This window comes from Dendrobates tinctorius, unplaced genomic scaffold, assembly GCF_039654945.1.
Source record: "Dendrobates tinctorius isolate UK_male_01 unplaced genomic scaffold, ASM3965494v1 ptg000041l, whole genome shotgun sequence".
NCBI lineage: Eukaryota > Metazoa > Chordata > Amphibia > Anura > Dendrobatidae > Dendrobates > Dendrobates tinctorius.
Window position 1 is genome coordinate 1471205 of NW_027361709.1, and position 24779 is coordinate 1495983.

General features: G+C 46.4%; 1 protein-coding gene across 2 annotated transcripts in view; it reads left to right on the forward strand.

Moving 5' to 3' along the window:
- IFT122 (intraflagellar transport 122) overlaps positions 1–24779 on the forward strand; it is a 90781-nt gene that overhangs the window by 23238 nt on the left and 42764 nt on the right. The window contains exons 5-17 of one of the 2 annotated variants that reach the window (XM_073574958.1): positions 8806–8882; positions 9176–9242; positions 10411–10557; positions 10646–10721; positions 10832–11023; positions 11108–11246; positions 11363–11565; positions 11735–11872; positions 13317–13481; positions 13602–13799; positions 14948–15088; positions 16435–16488; positions 24533–24694. In XM_073574958.1, the coding sequence (XP_073431059.1) occupies positions 8806–8882; positions 9176–9242; positions 10411–10557; positions 10646–10721; positions 10832–11023; positions 11108–11246; positions 11363–11565; positions 11735–11872; positions 13317–13481; positions 13602–13799; positions 14948–15088; positions 16435–16488; positions 24533–24694 (1759 nt within the window). The remainder of the gene's footprint in view (positions 1–8805; positions 8883–9175; positions 9243–10410; positions 10558–10645; positions 10722–10831; positions 11024–11107; positions 11247–11362; positions 11566–11734; positions 11873–13316; positions 13482–13601; positions 13800–14947; positions 15089–16434; positions 16489–24532; positions 24695–24779) is intronic. The other variant, XM_073574959.1, reaches the window with a different exon arrangement.

Genomic DNA, 24779 nt, shown 5'->3' on the forward strand with positions numbered 1-24779 from the left:
GGTCGCGTGTGTGATATAAATACGCCCTACTGGAGGCGGTGTATCCAGGGTCGCGTGTGTGATATAAATACGCCCTACTGGAGGCGGTGTATCCAGGGTCGCGTGTGTGATATAAATCCGCCCTACTGGAGGCGGTGTATCCAGGGTCGCGTATGCCATATAAATTTGCCCTACTGGAGGCGGTGTATCCAGGGTCGCGTGTGTGATATAAATTTGCCCTACTGGAGGCGGTGTATCCAGGGTCGCGTGTGTGATATAAATTCGCCCTACTGGAGGCGGTGTATCCAGGGTCGCGTGTGCCATATAAATTCGCCCTACTGGAGGCGGTGTATCCAGGGTCGCGTGTGTGATATAAATACGCCCTACTGGAGGCGGTGTATCCAGGGTCGCGTGTGCCATATAAATTTGCCCTACTGGAGGCGGTGTATCCAGGGTCGCGTGTGCCATATAAATTTGCCCTACTGGAGGCGGTGTATCCAGGGTCGCGTGTGTGATATAAATACGCCCTACTGGAGGCGGTGTATCCAGGGTCGCGTATGCCATATAAATTTGCCCTACTGGAGGCGGTGTATCCAGGGTCGCGTGTGTGATATAAATTCACCCTACTGGAGGCGGTGTATCCAGGGTCGCGTGTGTGATATAAATACGCCCTGCTGGAGGCGGTGTATCCAGGGTCGCGTGTGTCATATAAATACGCCCTACTGGAGGCGGTGTATCCAGGGTCGCGTGTGCCATATAAATTTGCCCTACTGGAGGCGGTGTCTCCAGGGTCGCATGTGTGATATAAATACGCCCTGCTGGAGGCGGTGTGTCCAGTCACACGTGACCATTACATTTATGTACTTCCTTCTCATAGTCACCTTGAAGACTACAATTGCGTTTTGCACGCGTCATTTCACCTACCGGTATACTTTTAATTGTGTGCTTCGGATGGTGACTTTTAGCGTGCAATATCATATTCCCTGCTGTGTCCTTCCTAAAAGTCCGTGTTACAATACATTTGCCAAGTATACCTTCTAAATTTAGATCCAAAAAATCAATAAACGAAGTTTCATGCCGTACCAAAAATTTCAGATTAAGGGGATTACACATAAGATAGAAATTGAACTCCTCTGCGACAGATACATCTGAATTCCAGATGATGATAATGTCATCTATATATCTGCCGTAATATTGAATTGACATATGGATTATCCACATTGTAAATACTCCTCCCACCAGCTCATGACCAAATTGGCTAGCGAGGGGGAGTATTTGGCCCCCATAGAAACCCCAGTAATTTGCATGTAGTAATCCTGATTGAAAAAGAAATAATTATTCGAGATTAAGAGATCACCAACTTCTATTATAAAATTTTGAAAATCAGGAGGGAAGCTGCTTTATTTTCGTAAGTGGAATTCCAATGCATAGATTGCCACTTTATGAGGGATTGACGTATATAGAGAAACGACATCTGTTGTTATCCAAGAAAACTTGGTATCCCAGACCAGACCTTCCATTACATTTAAGACGTCAGTGCTGTCTTTAAGAAATCCTGGAACCCTTTGGGCTAATGGTTGAAGAAAAAAAATAAAAACAAATAAATATAGAAATTTTTTTTTCTTTCTTTATAATGTCAAATCCAAAAATGCATATTATATTGTGTGGTTACTGCATAAATTTTCTGCTTTATTAATTATCTGCACATTAAAAGAAAGGATTTCCCCTGTAACTGTGCGATATTTGTAATGTATATATGGTATATTGTTGTGGCTGCACACAAGGTCATTTCTATTTCAGTGCTTTTGATTTTAATTCTGTTCAGTCACATATGTTTTTACTTGCTTGATTGTAAATAATTTTACCGGTGTGCCGACCGGACATAGCTTAAAAGCGCTGTGCTCAGTGATGCTTGGCATCATGACTAGACCACTTTACCACCTGGCTTACTCACTTTCTATCCTGTGACATCCCCACCTTCATCATGGGAGACTTTAACATCCCCATCAATGATCCCCTCTCCCAATCTGCCTCTCATCTTCTTTCTCTAACTTCTTCATTCGGCCTCTCACAGTTTACTAATTCTCCTACACATGAGGACGGGAATACTCTGGACCTGATTTTCTCCCGTCCCGGCTCACTGCATGACTTTACTAACTCCCCTCTCCCGCTCTCGGACCACAACCTTCTTTCCTTCTCTGTCAAGATTTGTCTCCTCACCCGGGACACCCCCACTTACCACACTTATCGGAATACACGTACCATTAATACCCAACAGCTTAGGGACAATCTCCACACATCTTTAGCCCCCATCTCCTCCCTCTCCTGTCCAGACATAGCATTGTCACACTTCAATAATACACTGAAGAATGCCCTAGATGAAGCAGCACCTTCTATACGCAGAAAGGCCCGACACAGACAACAGCAGCCCTCGCACACAACGCAAACACGCTTTCTTCAGCGCTGCTCAAGGTGTGCAGAGCGGCAGTGGAGAAAATCTCTCTTAGCAGAAGACTTCATCCACTATAAGTTCATGCTCAAAACCTATAACTCTGCCCTTCATCTGGTCAAACAATCCTACTTCACCACCCTCATCACCTCACTAGCCAACAACCCAAGATGACTTTTTGAAACCTTAAACTCCCTCCTGAAACCTAAAGTACAGGCCCCCATCACCAACCTCAGCGGTGAGGATCTGGCCACTTATTTCCTAGAAAAAATCAACCACATCCATCAGGATATCTCAGCCCTATCTCCTCAGTGCCTGGATCCCCTTCCCTGCCGCACCTAAAGCTCACTAGACATCTTTGAGCCTGTTTCAGAAGAAGAAGTTTCCAAGCTCCACGCTTCTGCTCGGCCTACAACCTGCAACAGTGACCCCATTCCTTCACATCTCCTGCAGTCTCTCTCACCAGTGGTCACCACTCACCTGACTAAAATATTTAACCTCTCTCTTTCTTCAGGTATATTTCCCTCCTCATTTAAACATGCCATCATAACCCCTTTACTTAAAAAGCCATCCCTGGACCAGAACTGTGCCGCTAACTACAGACCTGTCTCTAACCTTTCCTTCATCTCTAAACTCCTGGAACGCCTGGTCCACTCCCGTCTAATCCGCTATCTCTCGGATAACTCTCTTCTCGACCTACAATCTGGTTTCCGCTATTTACACTCCACTGAAACTGCCCTCACTAAAGTCTCTAATGATCTAATAACAGCTAAATCGAAAGGTCATTGCTCCCTGCTGATTCTCCTGGCTCTCACTGCCGCATTTGACACTGTGGATCACCAGCTCCTCCTCACTATGCTCCGCTCTATAGGCGTCAAGGACACAGCCCTCTCCTGGTTCTCCTCCTACCTCTGACCGCTCCTTCACTGTGTCTTTTGCTGGCTCCTCTTCCTCTCCTCGTCCCCTTACTATCGGGGTCCCGCAGGGCTCAGTCCTAGGCCTCCTCTTCTCTTTATACACTGCCCCTATTGGACAAACAATCAGCAGATTTGGGTTCCAGTATCATCTCTATGCTGATGACACCCAATTATACACTTCTTCCCCTGACATCATCCCTACCCTAATTCAAAATACCAAGGATTGTCTGTCTGCTGTCTCTAACATCATGTCCTCCCTCTATCTGAAACTAAATCTCTCCAAAACTGAACTTCTTGTGTTTCTCCCCTCTACTAACCTCACTCTACCTAACATCGAAATAACCCTGGAGGGTTCAACCATAACTCCCAAGCAGCATGCCCGCTGTCTTGGGGTCATATTCGACACTGAACTTTCCTTTACTCCCTATATCCGATCACTCACTCACTCTTGTCACCTGCATCTTAAAAACATCTCCAGAATCCGACCTTTTCTCACCTTTGAAACTGCTAAGACTCTTACTGTCGCTCTTATTCATTCTCGTCTGGGCTACTGCAACTCTCTTCTGATCGGTCTCCCTCTTACCAAACTTTCTCCTCTCCAATCCATCTTGAATGTGGCAGCCAGGGTCATATTTCTGTCCAGCTGCTTCACCGATGCCTCCATCTTGTGCCAGTCATTACACTGGCTACCTATTCGCTACAGGGTCCAGTATAAACTCATCTCTCTCACCCACAAAGCTCTCCACTGTTCTGCACCGCCTTATATCTCCTCTCTCATCTCTGTCTATCGCCCTACACGTGCCCTCCGTTCTACAAATGACCTAAGACTAACATCCCCCGTAATCCGAACCTCGCACCTCCGTCTCCAAGACTTCTCTCATGCTGCTCCAGCTCTCTGGAATGCACTTCCCCAAGACGATCAGACTGATACCTAGTCCCGACCTATTCAAGCGCGCTTTGAAAACCCATCTCTTCAAACTAGCCTACCACATCAACTACTCAGTAAACTAACTTTGCCCTGTTCCCTCCTTCCAAATATTATTCTGAATCTGCACCCTACTATTCATCTGTCTCCACACCCTCCATGCACACGATAACTGCACTTGATACTTGACTAGTGCACTTTAACACACGGGCTGATGACCGGATCATGCAGCTTTATATGAAAATCCCTATTTATTATAATTGCCAGACCTGAAATAACAAGCACTCTACACCTACTGTGTCCCCCCATTTCCTTGTAGAGTGTAAGCGTGCGAGCAGGGACCTCACTCCTAATGTCACTGTTTAAATTGTCTCAACTTGTATTGAATTTATTGTCTGTACATGTCCCCGCTTAATTGGAAAGTGCTGCGGAATATATTGGCGCTATATAAATAAAAATTATTATTATTATTATGACTAAGAGTGCTTAGACACCAGAAACGCGTTGAGAACGCAAGCATCTGCATTTCCTATGCTGGCATTTTACTCCCACTTTGTAATCGTTTGATGTGAATAAAGAAGTCTGTTTTTCACAACATCGTGGAGCTGGGGAATTTCTTCCATTTATCTTCAAGTGCCCGGACACGGTGTCTCCGTGCTCCGATAATCAAGATGCCTTCACTGGTGAGCTGGTTTTCTTTTTGATTTATTATTTGTTTGTGATGTCTGTAAGCAGCTTTGTGGTAGTGTGCTTTGGGGTACTGTGGTGCCACCTGCAGGTCATAGAATCATAGAATCGTAGAGTTGGAAGGGACCTCCTGGGCCATCTGGTCGAACCCCCTGCTCAAAGCAGGATTCGCTAAATCATCCCAGTCAGATGTCTGTCCAGCCTCTGTTTGAAGACTTCCATTGAAGGAGAACTCACCACTTCTCGTGGCAGCCTGTTCCACTCATTGATCACTCTAACTGTCAAAAAGTTTTTTCTAATATCTAATCTGTGTCTCCTCCCATTCAGTTTCATCCCATTGCTTCTAGTCTTTCCTTGTGCAAATGAGAATAAAGTTGATCCTTCTACAATGTGACAGCCCTTTAGATATTTGTAGACGGCTATTAAGTCTCCTCTCAGTCTTCTCTTTTGCAAACTAAACATTCCCAAATCCTGCAACCTTTCCTCATAAGACAGGGTTTGCAGACCGGTCACCATTCTGGTCGCTCTTTTCTGAACTTGCTCCAGTTTGTTGATGTCTTTTTTAAAATGTGGTGCCCAAAACTGGACACAATATTCCAGATGAGGTCTGACCAAAGAGGAGTAGAGGGAAATAATGACTTCACGTGATCTAGACTGTATGCTTCTGTTAATACATCCTAGAATTGCATTTGCCTTTTTTGCTGCTGCATCACACTGTTGACTCATATTCAGTCTGTTATCTATTAGTATACCCAAGTCTTTTTCACATGTGCTGTCACTTAGCCCTATTCCTCCCATTCTATATATGCTTTTTTCATTTTTATTGCCCAGATGTAGTACTTTGCATTTCTCCCTGTTAAAAACCATTCTGTTAGTTGCTGCCCACTGCTCCAGTTTATTTAAATCTTTTTGAATCCTCTCTCTCTCTTCTCTAGTATTAGCTATCCCTCCTAGCTTTGTGTCATCAGCAAATTTAATCAGTTTACCCTCAATTCCTTCATCTAAATCGTTGATAAAGATGTTGAACAATACAGGGCCCAGGACAGAGCCCTGTGGTACCCCACTTGAGACATTCTTCCAACTGGATGTGCAGCCATTTACAACCACTCTTTGTGTCCGATCACTAAGCCAGTTATGAATCCACCTAACAGTTGCCTTGTCCATTCCATACTTAGTCATTTTTTCAATAAGGATTGTATGAGAGACTTTGTCAAATGCTTTGCTGAAGTCAAGATATACTATATCTACAGCATTTCCTTGATCCACCCAATCAGTGATACCATCATAGAAGGAAATTAAGTTAGTCTGACATGACTTATTAGTTACAAACCCATGCTGACTCAGTTTAATCACTTCATTCTTATCCAGGTACTGACATACATGTTGTTTAATAATTTGTTCAAAGATCTTTCCTGGTATAGAAGTCAGACTCACCGGCCTATAGTTGCCTGGGTCCACCTTCTTCCCCTTTTTGAAGATAGGAACAACATTTGCTCTTCTCCAGTCTTCTGGCACTTCTCCTGTTCTCCAAGAATTTTCAAAGATTATGGAGAGGGGTTCGAAAATTTCTTCTGCTATCTCCTTCAGTACTCTGGGGTGTAATTCATCTGGACCTGGAGACTTGAATTAATTTAGGTTAGCTAAGTGTTTCCTCACTATCTTTCAGTTTATAGATATCCTGGATTCTTCTATTCCCTTAATAGGACAGTGAATAACAGTTGATGTTACATTTCCTTTCTGAGAGAAAACAGATGCAAAATAGGAATTTAAAAGTTCAGCCTTCTCAACATCCTGTCTTACCATTTCATCATTTTCATCCTGTAAAAATCCTATAGCATCTTTGACTTTTCTTTTACTTTTGACATATCCCCAAAATCCTTTATTATTGCTTTTGACATCTCTTGCAAGCCTCAATTCATTTTCAGCTTTAGATAATCTGATTTGTGCCCTGCAGGTTCTGCAGACAGCATTATATTCTTCTTTAGATATGCCTCCCTCTTTCCATTTTATAAACATTTTTTTCTTCCTTTTTAGCATGTGCTTAAGTTCTGTGTTCATCCATCCTGGTTTCCTTAACTGCTTCCTATTCTTCCCTCTTTTCGGAATTGTTAACAACTGTGCTTTGAGAATTTCATTTTTCAAGATTTCCCATCCTTCCTGGACATTTTTGTCTTTAAGGATATCCAGCCATTGGATCCCTCCAATTCTCTTTCTGAATCCCTTAAAATCTGCCTTTCTGAAATCTAACCTTGACGTCTGAGTCTTCACAGGTCTTCCGCCTCTAGTTATCCAAAATTCTAAAATAGCATGGTCGCTACCTCCTAGGGTCCCAGCCACTTTTACCTCCTCAACCATTTCCTCCCTGTTTATAAGGATTAGATCCAAGGTAGCAGTTCCCCTTGTTTTCTCCCCTACCTTTTGGAAGATAAAGTTGTCAGCAAGAGAGGATAAGAATTTCCTTGACCTGTTAGTTTTGCCTGAGAGAGATTCCCAACAAATGTCTGGATAGTTGAAATCTCCCATGACAACTATGTCATATTTTTTGGAGAACTTGGCCATTTGATGCATAAAGAGTTCATCCATATCTTCAGCTTGCACAGGCGGCCTGTAGTAAATGCCTACAATGGTGTCCTTTCCATTGTTCTGTCCTTGTATTCTTACCCAAACAGTTTCCACAGAACTCCCAGTCTCTGAAGCTTCAATCTCTGTGCAGATATACGCGTTTCTAACATACAATGCGACACCCCCTCCTCGTTTATCAAGTCTGTTTCTTGCAAATAAGTTGTATCCTTCTAGTCTTGTATTCCAATCATGTGTATTGTCCCACCAAGTTTCAGTGATTCCAATGACATCATATTTCTTTTCCTGTGTTAGTAGTTCCAATTCTCCTTGTTTGTTGCCCATGCTTTGTGCATTAGTATAGAAACATTTTAGTTTGTGATTGGTTTCTCTTTCTCCAATGTTTTTATTAATTAGATTCTTTCGTCTTTGTTCTTCCTTTCCACTTCTAATAGCAGAGTTCTCAATAGCATTTGTCAGGTGTATGGCTTTTTCTGGTCTTTTGCTTCCCTTCCCATGTTGTTCTAGTTTAAAGCTCTCCTTACAAGTGTAGCAAGGCGACTTCCAAATACATGCTTTCCAGTCTTCGTAAGGTGCACCCCATCTCTAGCAAGTAGTCCATCGTATAAGTAGTTCACTCCGTGATCCAGAAATCCAAATCGTTCCTGACGGCACCATCGACGTAGCCAGGTCATTTTTCCTTAGTGCAGGTTTATGAAAATTAATGTTTAAACTGTATTTTGCGATCAAATCGTGAATGTGTGGTTTGTTTGGCTATTTTCTTGCTGAAGGGGGCAAGTTTACCTTTCAAATAATGTACCATGTGTGTGTGGGTGCAGTATGAACGGAGATACAAAGTAATCACCGAAAAACAGTGTTTAGAAATAATAGAATAGATGCCCCCACTGTTGGAAAGCCCTGCAGCTCTCAACAGCCCCTTCGTCCCCACATTTTGATGTTCCCACATCCTCCCACAGTGCCTCAAAACTTCTCACCTCGCCCCCATTTTCCCTCCTTGCTTCTCTAGTCTATTCGTTGTGCAGACTGCGGCTCGGCACTGCAGGCGCGATGTAGTCAGAGACTCACAGGCAGGATGGTGGCATCGGGGGCTGTGTTCAATGCTATCTGCTTCCCTAGGATATTAAATCGGCATTAAAGTCAGGAAAAAACCTTATTACCCTACGTTTTATAGGAAGTTTGTGTTAGAATTTCACAATGTAACATCTTGTAGACATGTTGTGCGTCTGTCTGTTTCCTCGGTGCGGTTCTTATGTGTTTGCTCTCTTCAGGCACAATGACTCCATCCAGTGCGTATCCTACAACCCGGTCACCCACCAGCTGGCGTCCTGCTCCTCGAATGATTTTGGTGAGTCCCTCTACAGTCACATCATTGCTTGGCCTCTATAACGGGTACATGTACATAAAATTTACATTACTGGTATAAATAAAATGTAGGTATAATGCCGGAGGAGCTAGAGTGGGACCTGCCGGCATCCCATATCAATCCAGCCATCAGTGCTAGGTCTGGTCAGAGAGGTGCAGGTAGAATTCAGCTTTGTTCTTTCTGACATTATCCGGTTATTTCAGCAGTAGAAAGAAAACCTCTTCTAACCGTGGAAAGACAGAAAAAATAGTTTTCTTTTTGTTTTTTTTTATTAGGACTTTGGTCTCCAGAGCAGAAGTCGGTTTCCAAGCATAAAGTGAGCAGTAAGATCACCTGCTGCAGGTAACTTGTCCTCAGGTTATTAAGGTGGTTGTCCTGCCTTAAAAAATGATAATAGCTTGGAATATTGTAAAATAAAAAAAGTAAGTCATTCTGATGTTACATGTCGCCCGATCCCCCGGATGCTCCGGACCATTGCTTCCCAGTTCCTCACTGGTCACGATCAGTATCTACAGCTGATCATGATTTTCTGGCCACGTCATTAGCTGCATGGATGTACAGAGACTTCATGCATCATCTATCCTCGTGGCCTCTGCAGCCAACCAGTGATTAGCTGCAGTGGTCACTTCAATATAGCATGTGATCAGCTACTGGGAATTATACTGACCGATGAGGCACCAGGAACCACCAGAACAGGGGATGCAGCAAATTGCGGAGATGATTACGACTTTTTTTTTTTTACGACATGCTAAGCAGGTTTTTTTTAATCTTTTTTATGACATTCCCCTTAAAATGTACCTATGATTATAGTGCAAGGGTGTGATAAAGATTCTGCACCAAGAGATAAGCTGCTGCCGGAGGAGTGTGACAGCAGCTCTCTCTCCTGTGTATAGAGGAGCCGGAGAGTTAGTTGCTGGGGGTCTTAAGACTGCTCACACACATGAGAGACTGATTCTTCATCCCCATGAACTCTCAGCTCGACTTGTGTGTTTTCAATGGGAGAGTGGAGAAAATCACAGCCACCCTTATGTGGTAGTGGATTATCTCCCCTGACAAGAACATGATGAGGTGTTGAAATTTCAGCTGCCTGATCCTTTTCTCCCCCATACACGTCAGATGGGCATCCAGTCCCATGGGAATCGGTGGCTTTGGGCTTCTTTCATCTCATGTGTAGGGGTTTCTGTATTCAGTGTGGCTCCAGCACTGTAGGATGTGACGTGATTCTCCAGTGCCGGCTTCCTACTAGATAGGGCAGCGCAGGACAACATGCACGATCTGTGCTGCCAATTAGAAGCAGTCTCTGCGATGAGCTACTTAAAAAAATGCCGGTAGTGCACACTCCTGACCTACAATGGTTTTCTATATATTCGGAGGCTCACTTCAATATGGTTGTGTCACTGTACATGGTAGTCCATTCAGCGCCGTTTATTGTAGCCCACCTGGTACTTTATTCTGAGCCCCGCCACACACAACGATCTGTTATAACTCCGCATCTTTGCTTTATTACAAGCTGGACAAATGACGGACAGTATCTCGCTCTGGGGATGTTCAATGGTGTCGTAAGCATAAGGAACAAGAATGGCGAGGAGAAAGTGAAAATCGAGCGACCTGGAGGATCTCTGTCACCGATCTGGTCTATCTTCTGGAATCCTTCAAAGTGAGTATTTCCGATCGCTGCCCTTGTGCTGGTGTAATGTAATCAGTAGGTCGCAGCACGTCTAAATGATCCAAGTGTTTCTCATTAGAGACGAGCACAACGACATCTTGGCGGTGGCAGACTGGGGGCAGAAGTTATCCTTTTATCAGCTTAGCGGCAAACAGGTACAAAACATTTGATAATCTGGCAGCTTTTAGGGCCCATTGTCCTGTACTTGTTTTCCAAGACCGTCATCATCTTCCATTAGCATTTGCTCTATTCTTATGTGTTGTAGGTTGGGAAGGACAGATCTCTGGGCTGCGATCCCTGCTGCGTCAGCTACTTCTCTAAAGGTGAATATATCGTCCTGAGCGGATCCGACAGGCAGGTGTCTCTGTTCACAAAGGACGGGGTACGGCTGGGTACTATCGGGGAGCAGAACTCCTGGGTGTGGACATGCAAAGTTAAACCTGACTCAAACTATGTGGTAAGACACAGTAATGCAATATGTCAGATTCTGAGTAGGAGTGTGCCATGGTAATAAGCCCAATATTTGTGTGTTATGTTCCAGGTCATTGGATGTCAGGATGGTACTCTTGCTTTCTACCAGCTGATCTTCAGTACGGTGCACGGACTCTATAAAGACAGATACGCCTTCAGGGACTGCATGACCGATGTTATAGTCCAGCATCTCATTACTGAGCAGAAAGGTAAAGCACAGTCCTGAATATACACGTATATACTGTATGTATAGTTTATGCACCTGCCGCTTAGATGCTCGGAGCCTTGATCATGGATAGTCATGGTGATTTGTGCTCTCATCCAGTGCGGATTAAATGCCGGGAGCTGGTGAAGAAGATTGCCATCTATAAGAACCGGCTGGCCATTCAGATGCCCGAGAAGATCCTGATCTATGAGTTATACTCCGAAGATGCCGCCGACATGCATTACCGGGTGAAAGAAAAAATTATCAAAAAGTTTGAATGTAATTTGCTTGTGGTTTGTTCCCAGCATGTTATCCTGTGCCAGGTGAGTAACAACATCCTCCAAAAACACTGGACTGTGTGGTCTGCCTAGTATGTTAGTGCTATATCTTCTCACATGTCTCTTGAATCATTTATGTTACCGATCTTTACTGTTAGTGTATATTGGAGGTTGTGTAGATTTTATGCATTTTTGTTTCTCTCTATTATCACAGGAGAAGCGTTTGCAGTGTTTATCCTTCAAGGGTGTGAAGGAGCGAGAGTGGATGATGGAATCTTTAATCCGGTACATAAAGGTGATCGGAGGCCCTGCAGGACGGGAAGGCTTGTTAGTGGGACTGAAAAATGGACAGGTATTATCTGTTTGGTTGCTATGAATGCTTAAAGGGATTCTCCAAAAAACATTTAGGACCTACTGACCAGACAAACGATAAATGTATGAACCTGCCACTGATACTCCCACCAATCTCGAGAATAAAGGGGCCATAATCTTCTGTGTGCATGGGTCCGTAGTGAACATGTGCAACTACCGATCCTAAGACTGGAGAACTGGTTATATAGTCTCACTACAGCTCCAGACTCAGAGGAGTGATGGGGGTCCGGGCGTCAGCTCCAGCCTAATCAGCAAGCTATAAATTATCTGCAGGATAGATGATTACTCTTTTCTTTTTTTGTAGTTCTCATAGATGACTTGAGCCTGTAATTGTTCTATATACTGCAATGCTACAGTATCATATCATATCCTGAAACTAAAGATCTCCTATGAATCCCGGCCATAAATGGATACAAAGATAGGGTTATGGTCCCCGGCTTCATTGGCAACCTGATAGCACCCCTTGATTGTGTTGCAGGGGGGATAATGGGAGTCTGATTAGATGCCCACGCTTATTAGAACCTTTTTATTGTTGCTGTCAGAGATTGACAGCAGCATCTAGATGGTTAAACAGCAGTGATCGGTGCTCTCTCCATTTGCTGCTGTTAGTGGCCGATTCCAGCTGTATACCACAGCCATGTATACTGTTGTGCACACACACACTCGACGTGAGACTTACAAGTACATTCTCCTTAGGCTAAGTTCACATTGCGTTAGGGCAATCCATTTAACGGATCCGTTTGTAAGCAGCACTAACGCAATGTAACGGACATGTTAACGCACCCATAGACTTCCATTAGTGTAACGAATCCTAACGCATGTCAAAATCGGCATGCATTTGCAATGGTCCGTTTGTGACGTACCTTCCAACACGGACTACCACGTTTTCGGGTTCGGTACGGCAAACGCACAGTGAACGGAAGCGTTCGTTCTGTCATAGAACTCTATTGCAAACGCAGGCAGACGCATAATGACCTATCGCAGCCAAATTCGGTTAGCGCGATGGCAAAAATACACCACAAAAAGACAATTTTGGGCTCGTTTGGCCCTAACGTAATGTTAACCTAGTCTTAGAGAAGGGTTTAAGCAGAAATTTTTTGTGGGATTTGCTTAAATGTTACACATTGCAAGAGATTGGGGAACAACCTGCAGGTTATCAAAAGTTTCCTGTGACAACATTAACTTCTTGTACAAAGTCGTTGTAAGGTTCTAATACTCAATAACCACTGGATGGCGCTGCATGACTGCTTCATGTTTTTACAAATGTACTTTCCTTTTTTTGCAACGATTTGGTAGATACGGGCCTCCATTATTTACTCCTACAGTCGGCGTTGATCTTTTGCTTTCAGATTATTTCCCAGCACCATCACCTTCTGTTATAGTCGTGATTAACCATTTGTGTAACGCTTTCTGTCTCTAATCAGATCCTGAAGATCTTCGTGGACAATCTCTTTGCCATCACGTTACTGAAACAGGCAACATCCGTCCGCTGCTTGGACATGAGCGCCAGCCGCAACAAACTCGCCGTGGTGGATGAGAACAACACGTGTCTGGTGTATGACATCACGACCAAGGAGCTGTTGTTTCAGGTCAGGACTGTAGATTATCGGGGCTCATTGAGATTTTATAATGGATACAAAATGACGGGAATGTCAAATGTGAGCTGCTTACAATAGCCAGATGTTTATGTGACATCTCTGTCCATGTAGGAGCCCAACGCTAACAGTGTAGCCTGGAACACGCAGTGCGAGGACATGTTGTGCTTTTCTGGAGGAGGATACCTCAACATCAAAGCCAGTAACTTCCCTGTACATCAGCAGAAGCTTCAGGGCTTTGTGGTGGGGTACAACGGCTCCAAAATCTTCTGTCTGCACGTCTACTCCATGTCTTCTGTCGATGTGCCTCAGGTGAGACTGGTAATCTGCGATGCCCTAAGGGACGGGTATATGTGTCATCACTGTATGCTGCAAGGTCATGCCTTGCCCAAGTGGTGTCAGTGCAGGCAGTCATCATTGCAAGGTAGGTGAGCAGTTCGAGTACATCAGAGGTTATATACTGGAAGGATTTCCTGACTGATATCCCCAACGGATGCTTTTAACCCCTTCACGGCCTTAGACGTATAGATACGTCCAAGGTCCTGTCCCTGGATTTGATGTGGGCTCCAGCACTGAGCCTGAATCTATCCCTGCATTTGATATCTGATTTGATCAGCTGTCATGTGCATCTTATAGCCGCAGGTAGATTCACGATCTGTCCCTGGCTGGTAACCTGTTAAATGCTGCTGTCAATCTCTGACAGTGGCATATAACTGGTGCGAACCAGAAATGTATCACAAGATACACCCATTGGCGCCCCTGTCACGTAATCACAGGGCGCTGATGGGTTGATATGACAGCCCGTGACCAGTGTTCATAGGAGATGATGATTACTGCTGCACATAGCAGTGCTGAAACCCTACTATGAGTAGTACAGGCAATCAGATGATTGCATCTTCAAGTGTCCTAAGGGAACTATTAGGCCGGGATCACACATACGAGGAATACGGCCGAGTCTCGCATGTTAATACCCGGCACTGAGGAGCGGAGCGTGCGGCTCCATGTATTGCTATGTTGCCACACGCTCCGCTACCGAGCAGCAGTGCCGGTATTAACATGCGATACTCGGCCGTATTCCTCGCATGTATGATCCCGACCTTAAAACAAGTAAAAGGAAAGGGGAAAAAAAATGTTTTCAAAAATATAAAAAACCCATAAAAGTTCAAATCACCCCCCTTTTGCCCCATTCAAAATAAAAACAATACAAAAGACATATTTGGTACCAGAAATGTCTGATGTATCAAAATTTAAAATAAATCAATCAGATCGGTAAACATAATGAGAAAAAAAATCAGTGCAGATATTTGGGTGCATAGGACTTGCACAATGCCAGTAAGTCAGGGGTCCAGACTATGTGGCGCCCAGTAACGGGCTGGAAGAGTAAGCAGGGTCTCAGATAATCGTGCGCTGTGTTGGATCATTCGATGTGACCCTGACTTCTCTTGTGTCTTTCCTTGCAGTCTACTCCAATGTATCAGTACCTGGAAAGAAAGATGTTCCGGGAAGCCTATCAGATTGCCTGTCTGGGGGTCACCGATCTGGACTGGAGGGAGTTGGCCATGGAAGCTTTGGAAGGGCTGGATTTTGAGACCTCTAAGAAGGTGACAAGCTGCTTCCTGATGCTTTGTTGCTTTGTCTGACCTCATCTGTTTGTTTGCTGTGTGTTCCCAAGAGGAAGGTCCCGGCCACGTCCTGTAATTCACAGGGCCATCCTGTCTGGGGCTCGGATGTAAAACTGCTGACACCAAAACAAACTTTGGTAAAATCACTAAAGAGTGCGGCTGTACAGACTAAACTGCACCTCAATGCTGGCCGATTCTGCTAACAGATCAGATATGATGAATTACAGCACTAGACGATGGTAGGACAGCACTCGAGGTGTCAGAGGCGTATCATCCTCTCCCACAGCGTACATGTGTATGAAGAGGTTATATACCCTTCTGACAACTGAAGACGCCTTTTGGTTCTTACATGCACCATCACTTCCAGATACCAGGCGGCTCGTCTGACCTCACTCACCTCTAACGCCAATTACGTTCAGTCGTCAGTCACTATGATGTCATTACTGTGATCCGTGTTCATTTCTTTTTGACTCATTGCTCCAATTTTAATGTAGTTTGTATAATGACAATTCTTTGGTGCAGATCAGAGGACACTAATGTGCTGCAAATCTGTTATTAGTATCATCTGTATCTGTAAGGCTGGGATAGGCCACTTTCGCGTAAATGTGAATCATCGGGGTATTTCCATCTCAGTAAGTGATGGCACATTGCTAGTTTATTCCAGTGCTATAATCGTGGGGGTCTGAACGCTGGGACTGACATTGGTTTTAAGAATGAAGGGACTTGGAGCATTGTTGTTCCTAAGGACGTTCTCAGGTCCCTTCACTGCTGCTCAGCCTCATGCAAGTCAATATGGACGACTACAGTTACCTGCAGAGCCAGGTAGTCTGGATCGTCACTCTAGGGAAATGCAGTGTTGTGCCCCTTCAGAATTCTCCAGTCAGACCCCCAGTGATCATTTAGGCTTGAGGTCTCGAAGCTAAAGATTGTTACGTGCCACTGCCACATTGCATCATAATGCAGATAAATGGGGTAGCATTGCAACCCACAGGGCTCCGTGACAGGCAAGTCATAAACAGTGGTGATTTTTTGCAGGTTGCTTGAGGTTGCATTAAGTCCCCATCCGCCTTCATCATGATATGATGTGGCAGCGGCAAATAGCGATCTCGGCAGACAGCAATAGCGTTGCCCAAGCCCAAGTCATCTATAACCTAGTGATTTGCCGTCACTTGCAATAATGGGAATACTGGAAACTTTAACTCCATGTCAGTTGTAAACTCCTTTCATAACCGTGTGTGTGTGTATATATATATTTAGATTTGTTCATGAGTTATTTCCAGATTATTGAGAGGTCCTCTCATTTTTTTTTTCTGTTTTTTTTCCAGGCTTTTATCCGCATAAGAGATCTTCGCTACCTAGAACTGATCAACAGTATTGAGGTACGTCCACCATATGGGGGTCATTCCCAGGCTCAGATCCATTCAGTGCAACTTCTGTAAATCTTCCCTGCATGCGCTTTATTTTCTAAGGGCTCGACTGACTCCTGACACAAGTAATTTATCCATTGATAAACTTGTTGCTTAAAGGAGTCATCTAATTCCCCAAAATAACTTGTTTGCCTTCCAAAGGAACAATAGGGTCACACGGGTATATTCTAACCTGTCTGATCCATTTTCATTGACAAAACCCCGTCCTTTTTGGGTGAGTATCTTTTTGTATCCCGTGCTGCAGAATATGTCTCGGCTTTATAATTATATATAGCTGTGTTTTCTTTATCGCCTTATTGGGGGACACAGATTACCATGGGTGTATGCTGCTGCTGCTAGGAGGCTGACACTATGCAAAACAAGAAAATTAGCTCCTCCCCGGCAGTATACACCCACCGACAGGCACCAAGCACCTCAGTTTGTGCTTAGTGTCTGTAGGAGGCGGACCGGGATCTCCCCAGATCCGCAGTTAACTTTTTTCCCTTAGGTTTTCTAGTGGAACGTTTTTAATTCTTTGTCTTTTGTCTTTCAGATTCAAGTCGGGAAACAGGGTGTAAGTTTCACCCTGCTTTCCCATATCAGGCGGCTGAGCGAGCAGTGTGGCGTACCCCACATCGCAACTCTCAGTACGCTGGCAGGACTTTTTCCCTATCACCTTCTGGTGCTATGGGATGTGGACAGGTGGCTGGTCCTTGCCAAATCCCCCTCCTCACCCCTCTCTCGGGACAGGGCTGAGAGGAAGACGGCGATCGCAAGTAGTGCATCCTCCTCATCCAACAAGAGGTTAACGCCGTCTTCTGCAGGATGCGGGTACAGAGGACATTTCCCAGCGGCTTGCCTTATGCTCGTGGGCCCCTGTGATCATCCTCTTCAGGGACGTCAGGTAAGTGCCTGTACGATCCCTCCAGCCCCGCAGTGTTACCAGAGAATCCCATCGGCAGTAACAGCTACAGGCTTCCCTGTTTGAATCTCCCACCTCTCTCCCCTGCCTGCCGCGCACCGCTCTCATCAGCCGCGCGCCTTCCTATCTATATTCAGGGGGGCACAGAACAATTCACAGCCTGGGCAGGGATTTCAAGGGAATCTGCGGGCATTGTACCGTAATATCGGCGTTTTTTATTGTCCCGAGTAGTTATCAGGCACCGGGCTGCGGCGGCATCAGTTTCACTTTCACTTTCGTTTCAGCTGTTTTCAGCGCGTTTTCTTATCCTGAGCGCGCTTTCCTGCGCGCCTTTCCTATCCTATCACAGGGCTCCTTTCTCTTTTGCCTAGCCAGCCCCCTTCTCCCCGCGCCCTCCTTGCTGCCCTTATCCAATCGCGGCTCAGCTACTAAGCTCCGCCCGCCGCTTCCTTTATACAGTAGTTCCTGGTCGTCTTTTCTCTTCCTGTGTTGCGTGGGGGACACGTCGGCTTTCTCTGCTCGCCTGAATCTCGGTAGGCTCTGCGGCTCAAATTAGCTCCTCTCCGCATTTTTTCCCCCTAACTCGTCTGGCCATTCAACGCAGGTTACTTAGGCCCAACCCTTCAAGGGGTCTCAGCTTCAGGCCCACAGCTACCCACTACGCTTGTGCGTGCTGTAATAAGAAGTGGGCTTCATGTCAGTCATCCCCCTTCTGTCCGTCCTGCAGACCTTCCATTATGTCTGCCTCTCAGGAGCACACCGAGTCCCGGGATGAGGATACTCCACCTCCCCCAGAGTGGACCGTGGTAATGTCTCAGTCGGTCGCTGACTTGACTAAAGTTTCTCAGTCTCTGGTCCAGGTCTTAGAACGATTGCCTCAGCTAGCTACAGCCACCTGCGCACCGACCGCCTCTCAAGGTGAGTCGTCCGCACCTGACCGCGGCCTTCAGAGAGAAAGATCGGGCAGGAGTTCTAGGCGATGACTCCCAATCGGGGTCTAGTTCAGACGCCGACAACGCATCTAAAACACGGGACATGGTCGATAGTCTCATTCGGTTATCTTCCAAACCCTTAAAATTAAGCAAGACAAAGCTCGCCCTCAGGAAGGCTCTGTGCTCTTTAAACGAGCAAGGCCCCCATCTCGAACTTTTCCCAATCACAAAGAGTTCGAGACTACCTTGTCCAAACACTGGGAGCGCCCTGAGCTACGTTACTCAGGCCGCAGGTATTTAGACGTCCTGTATCCCTTTGATGCGGACCTGCTCACAAAGTGGACCAAGACTACCGAGGTGGATCCCCCAGTGTCACGGATAGCCTCAAAAATGGTTCTATCCCTTCCAGATGGGGCATCGCTTAAAGATCCTACTGACAGGCAGATTGAATCTCTGGCTAAGTCAATCTTTGAGGCATCCGGCGCCTCCCTCTGTCCTATTTTCGCATCCGCCTGGGTGGTGAAAGTCATTTCCGCTTGGCTAAAATTCTTCGCAAGGACATCTTAGCGACAGCTTCTCAAGACAAGTTAGCAGATCTGGCAGATCAGATTAACCATGCGGGTAAATACCTTTTGGCCGCCTCCTTGGACTCGGCCGGGTGCGTAGCTATGGCTTACAGCAACGTAGTCGCTATACGCCGAGTCCTTTGGCTAAAGTCGTGGAATGAGGATACTACTTCAATAAAGTCGCTTACTAATCTGCCATTCCATGGCTCTAGGCTCTTTGGAGCCAAGCTGGATCAGATAATCTCCGATGCCACTGGCGGTAAAAGCACTTCTCTCCCCCAGTCTCGACCAAAACGCTTTTTTAACAGAAAGGGTTTTCGGCCGTTCAGGTTTTTTCGTCCCTTCTCTTCCACGGAAAGATCTGCTCCGCAAGATCGCTCTTCCACCACTAGGGAGCAGGAAGAGAAAAAAAAAAAAAAAAAAAAAACCTTCTTGCAAGCCCGCTCTCCGCTGGAGATCTAGAGGTCTTCAGGCGCCAGTTCCGGCAGGTTTTCCTCCAAGTGATGGGTCACCCCCACCTGGAAGTTCTTCCAGGGTGGGAGGCAGACTTTCCCTTTTCGCCGATGCTTGGCTGTCCGCTGTCGACTACTCTTGGGTCAGAAAAGTCGTTGCATCCGGTTACAAGATCGAATTTGCTTACCCCCCAAACAGACGGTTTTTACTGTCTCGACCCCCGAGACAGCGGTCCCTGATTCCAGGGTTTCTTCAGGCCATTTCCTCCCTTCTTTCCGCCGGAGTGATTGTTCCCATCCCCCCAAACGAACGGGTTTCAGGGTTCTACTCAAATCTCTTCGTAGTCCCGAAGAAAGACGGCTCCCTTCGCCCAATCCTGGACCTCAAATTGCTCAATCGCCATGTGAAGATTCTTCATTTCAAAATGGAGTCCCTTCGGTCGGTGAGAGCCTCAATGGAACCCGGAGAATTCCTCTGCTCGGTGGACATATGGAATGCCTATCTGCACATACCTGTTTGTTTGCGATATCAGAAATATCTTCGGTTTGCGATTCAGGAAAATCACTACCAGTTCACGGCTCTCCCCTTCGGCCTAGCCTCCGCTCCCCGTGTTTTCACGAAGGTGATGGCGACAGTCATGGCCATCCTTCGCCCCAGGGGGATCCTCATCATCCCTTATCTGGATGATCTCTTGATCAAGGGCTCGTCCCGCCAAGACTACCTTCAGAGTCTTCAGATAACCCTGGACACTCTCTGCCGTCTCGGATGGCTAGTCAACAAGAAGTCCATTCTGATCCCCACGCAGCGTCTGACTTTTCTGGGCATGGAATTCGACACTAACCTGGGCCGGGTGTTTCTCCCGAGGGAAAAATTTACGGCTCTTTCCAAGGGAATCAAAATCCTCAAACGGCCAGCGCCCATCCCCCTTCGGTCCTGCATGAAGGTTCTGGGGAAGATGGTAGCTTCCATGGAAGCAGTGCCCTTTGCACACTTTCATCTTCATCCCCTCCAGATATGCCTTCTTTCAGCCTGGGACAAGTCCACGCTGTCCTTGGACCGTCCCATTCTCCTCCCTCTCTGTGAGGCAATCCCTGACTTGGTGGGCAATGCCAGCGTCAGTTCTACAAGGGAGGTCTTTCCTTCCGCTTCAGTGGCAAGTCATCACCTCCGATGCCAGCCTTCTAGGCTGGGGAGCGGTGTTCCATCAGAAAGCGGCCCAAGGCTGCTTGAATCCACAGGAGTCTTTTCTGCCTATCAATCTTCTGGAGATCAAAGCAATCTTCCTGGCCCTTCTTCGCTGGCAGCCTCTCCTCGTCGGCAAGCCAGTCCGCATTCAGTCGGACAACGCCACGGCTGCGGCATACATAAACCACCAGGGGGGCACTCGCAGAAAGCAAGTAATGTCAGAAGTGGCCAAGATACTGCGCTGGGCGGAATGTTACGTTCTGGCAATCTCAGCCGTTCACATTCCAGGGGTGGAAAATTGGGCAGCCGACTTTGAGTCAAGGTCTAGCGTCAGGCGAATGGGCTCTTCATCCCACAGTCTTCGATCAGATATGCCAGCGCTGGGGCTCACCGGATATCGATCTCATGGCATCTCGGATGAACCACAAAGTTCTGCGCTTCGTAGCCAGGTCCAGGGACCCTCTAACCATCACTTGCGACGCCCTAGTAATTCCGTGGTCCCAGTTCCGACTTCCTTATCTGTTTCCGCCTCTTGCCTTGATCCCACAAGTGGTCAAAAAGATAAGATCGGAAGGCGTACCAGTTATTCTAGTGGTGCCAGATTGGCCGAGACATCCTTGGTACGCGGAACTGGTGAACATGCTCGCGGACGCTCCCTGGAGGCTTCCAGACCGTCCGGATCTTCTCTTGCAAGGCCCCCTTTACCACGAGAATTCTCAGTCTCTGAGTTTGACGGCATGGCCGTTGAGACCGCAATCCTGAAGGAATCAGGTCTGTCCAGTCAGGTTATTCAAACTATGCTCAGAGCCAGGAAACCAGCCTCTTCCCGCATCTACCATAGGTACTGGAAGGCTTTTTTCCGTTGGTGTGATGATAAAAAAGTCTTCCCAATGTCCTTTTCTATCCCATCTATCCTTGGGTTTCTTCAGTCTGGTTTAGAAGCGGGTCTGTCCCTCAGTACGCTCAAGGGCCAGGTTTCCGCTCTCTCTATCCTCTTCCAAAGAGAGATAGGTCTTGACCTGTGGTAGAGAAGCTTTCTCCAAGGGGTCTCCCATGTGGCTCCTCCTCATCATTCGCCGATAGACCCGTGGGATCTCAATCTCGTTCTTAGCGCTCTCCAGAAGGCGCCGTTCGAGCCTATCCAGGCCATTCCTTTGTCCCTTCTCTCGTGGAAGGTCACCTTTTTGATTGCCATTACATCCATCAGAAGAGTTTCTGAATTGGCGGCCTTGTCATGGCATATTACCTGATTCTCCATCAGGATAAGGTCGTCCTCAGGCCCGTTCCTTCTTTTCTTCCAAAGGTGGTTTCCTCTTTCCATATCAATGAGGATATCATTCTCCCATCTTTTTTTCCGGCTCCCTCTCATCCGTTTGAGAAGTCTCTCCACAAACTGGATGTAGTTAGAGCCCTGCGTGTCTATCTCGCCAGGACCTCTTCCTTTCGTCAGTCTGATTCCTTGCTGGTCATCTCTGAAGGTCACCGGAAAGGGCTTCCGGCTTCCAAATCCACGATCGCTCGCTGGATTCGTTCGACCATTCTGGAAGCTTACCGACTTCAGGAAAAACGGGCCCCCTCCGGGAGTGAGAGCTCACTTCACCCGGGCTGTGGCGGCTTCGTGGGCCGTTCGTCACCAGGCTTCAGCTTTACAAGTTTGCAAGGCCGCGACCTGGTCGTCCTTGCACACCTTTGTGAGATTCTACAGGGTTCATACCCAGACCTCGTCTGTTGCAGTTGTTGGAAGGAAGGTTCTGCAGGCGGCGGTGGCACACCGGCCGACCTAAGCCTTTCCTATTCTTTCGTTCCTTATTGCTGTTCCCGCCCTTGGGACTGCTTTGGAACGTCCCATGGTAATCTGTGTCCCCCAATAAGGCGATAAAGAAAGATGGATTTTTGGTTCTTACCGTAAAATCTCTTTCTTGGAGCCTTCATTGGGGGACACAGCACCCGCCCTGTTTAAGTTGTACCGTGTTGGGTCTTTGAAACACTTGTTGGGTTAGTACATATGTTTAGAGTTTTCTTGTTGCTTCTCCTACTGCTTTCTCACCAACTGAGGTGCTTGGTGCCTGTCGGTGGGTGTATACTGCCGGGGAGGAGCTAATTTTCTTGTTTTGCATAGTGTCAGCCTCCTAGCAGCAGCAGCATACACCCATGGTAATCTGTGTCCCCCAATGAAGGCTCCAAGAAAGAGATTTTACGGTAAGAACCAAAAATCCATCTATCTGACGTGTGGGGCTCAGGAGCTGGCAGGGCCGTGGATTATTCTGCACATTTTTCCTTTTCCTTCCTTTTCTTGTTTGTTTTCAGTTCGATGACCTCATTCTTGTTATAAATGGACGTCTCCTCCAACCTGAATTTCTTATTTTGAGCAATATCCGTGCTGTTCCTGTATACATGATGCCGATAGACTGTGAACGCTTCTGTCAATATAATCAACATTTTATTTATGCTAGTCTATACAAGTTTGTGACTAGAAAATAAGGGTATGTGCACACGCTGCGGATTCTGCTGCGGATCCGCAGCGGATTTGGCCCTGCGGATCCGCAGCCGATCCACAAGCAATGTACAGTACCATGTTAGCCAATGGGATTTCAAAACCGCAGTGCACATGCTGTGGATTTTTCCGCTCGGATTTGCTGCGGTTTTAAATCCGCAGCATGTCAATTCTTTCTGCGGATTCCGCACCGGTTTGACACCTGTTCTATTGTCCAGGTGTCAAACCACAGGGGAAAACCGCAGGCAAATCCACAGGAAAACCGCAGGTCACTTTACCTGCGGTTTTACCTGCAAATCTGTGCGGAAAAATCCGCAGGTGAATCCGCACCGTGTGCACTCACCCTAAGACAGACATTTCCTTGCTTGAGCATTTTAAAGGAGTTTTCCAGGATCTGCATATTGATGGCCTTTCCTTATATAGTCTGCAGAGATTCCGAGAGAGTTTCACCTTTCAGGGATGATGACCGTTACTACAGATCTCGGCATTGTCGGTGAAACACTTATCCTGGTGCGTCTGTGCCATGCTGGAACAATGGCTGAGGTCTGGAGAATCCCACCTGTAGCTCTTCCAATAAAGACCCCGCTGTGTGTCATAATTCAGTGCACTGCAGGTCCGTCAGTGTGAGAAAGGAGCTAATAACTGCTGCAGACAGGCCTAAAGTGTATTTAGGACCTTCCTAGATTTATAGGCTGGACGCTCAGCTCTTATATTAAATCCAGTCTGGTCGCTGTCGGCACAGAGCTCACACGGCAGCTGGATCACAATGCTCCTTTCACTTCAGCCCCCACCTGGGACCACATATGACACACATATGGAAAGAGGTTCAGTCCACGAACGTGTCCTCGGAGCCACCTGTTACTTCCTGCATGCATTAGACTCGGGAGTTAACGGTTAACCCCTTGAAATCCCATGGGTTGCCACATAGCATCAGATTCGAGGTGGGGAGCGCAGAGGGGTCTACTGAGGATCTTCTAGTAAATATTCAGTATTGTCAAACCCGCGATAAAATATGCAGCCTTCTAAGATATCTGCTTGTTGTCAGTGAATGGGAAAAGCCGTCCTAATAGATCACAGCGATGTATCCGGTGTGATGGCAATGCGTTGGTAGATGTTCACCAGGACACGTATGCGATCAACAGATATTGTGCACACGTCCTTGTTGCCTCTGCATCGGGAGGCCAGCGGCCCTGATGACATTACATCAGCAGGTGCCTGCCAGGACATGGGCATCATCAGTGGGTATCATCCATGATGCATATGCACGATACCCGCTGATTGTGCCCGCTTCCAGACATGTAGCATCATCAGCACCACTGACCTCCCCATGCAGAAATGATCAGCGCCATACATTCCATTTAATTGACGACTATGCTTTGCTGCCGTAGTAATAATATAGTCTGTTCCTAAAATCTCTAATATTAACACTTCTTCCCTATACTATTTTTATTCACATGTTTCCAAGGAACGTAAAAAACGAGGAGATTCCAACGACGACTTATTCTTAGCAGATGTCTACGCCTACCAGGGCAAGTTCCACGAGGCCGGCAAACTGTACAAGAGGGGCGGACAGGAGGGCCGAGCACTCAACATGTTCACAGACCTGCGCATGTTTGACTACGCCAAGGTAATCTATGCGGATAAGACCGTTCATTCATATAGGAAACACAAGTATTTGTTACGGTATGACAATCCGGGTAAAATGTCGACAT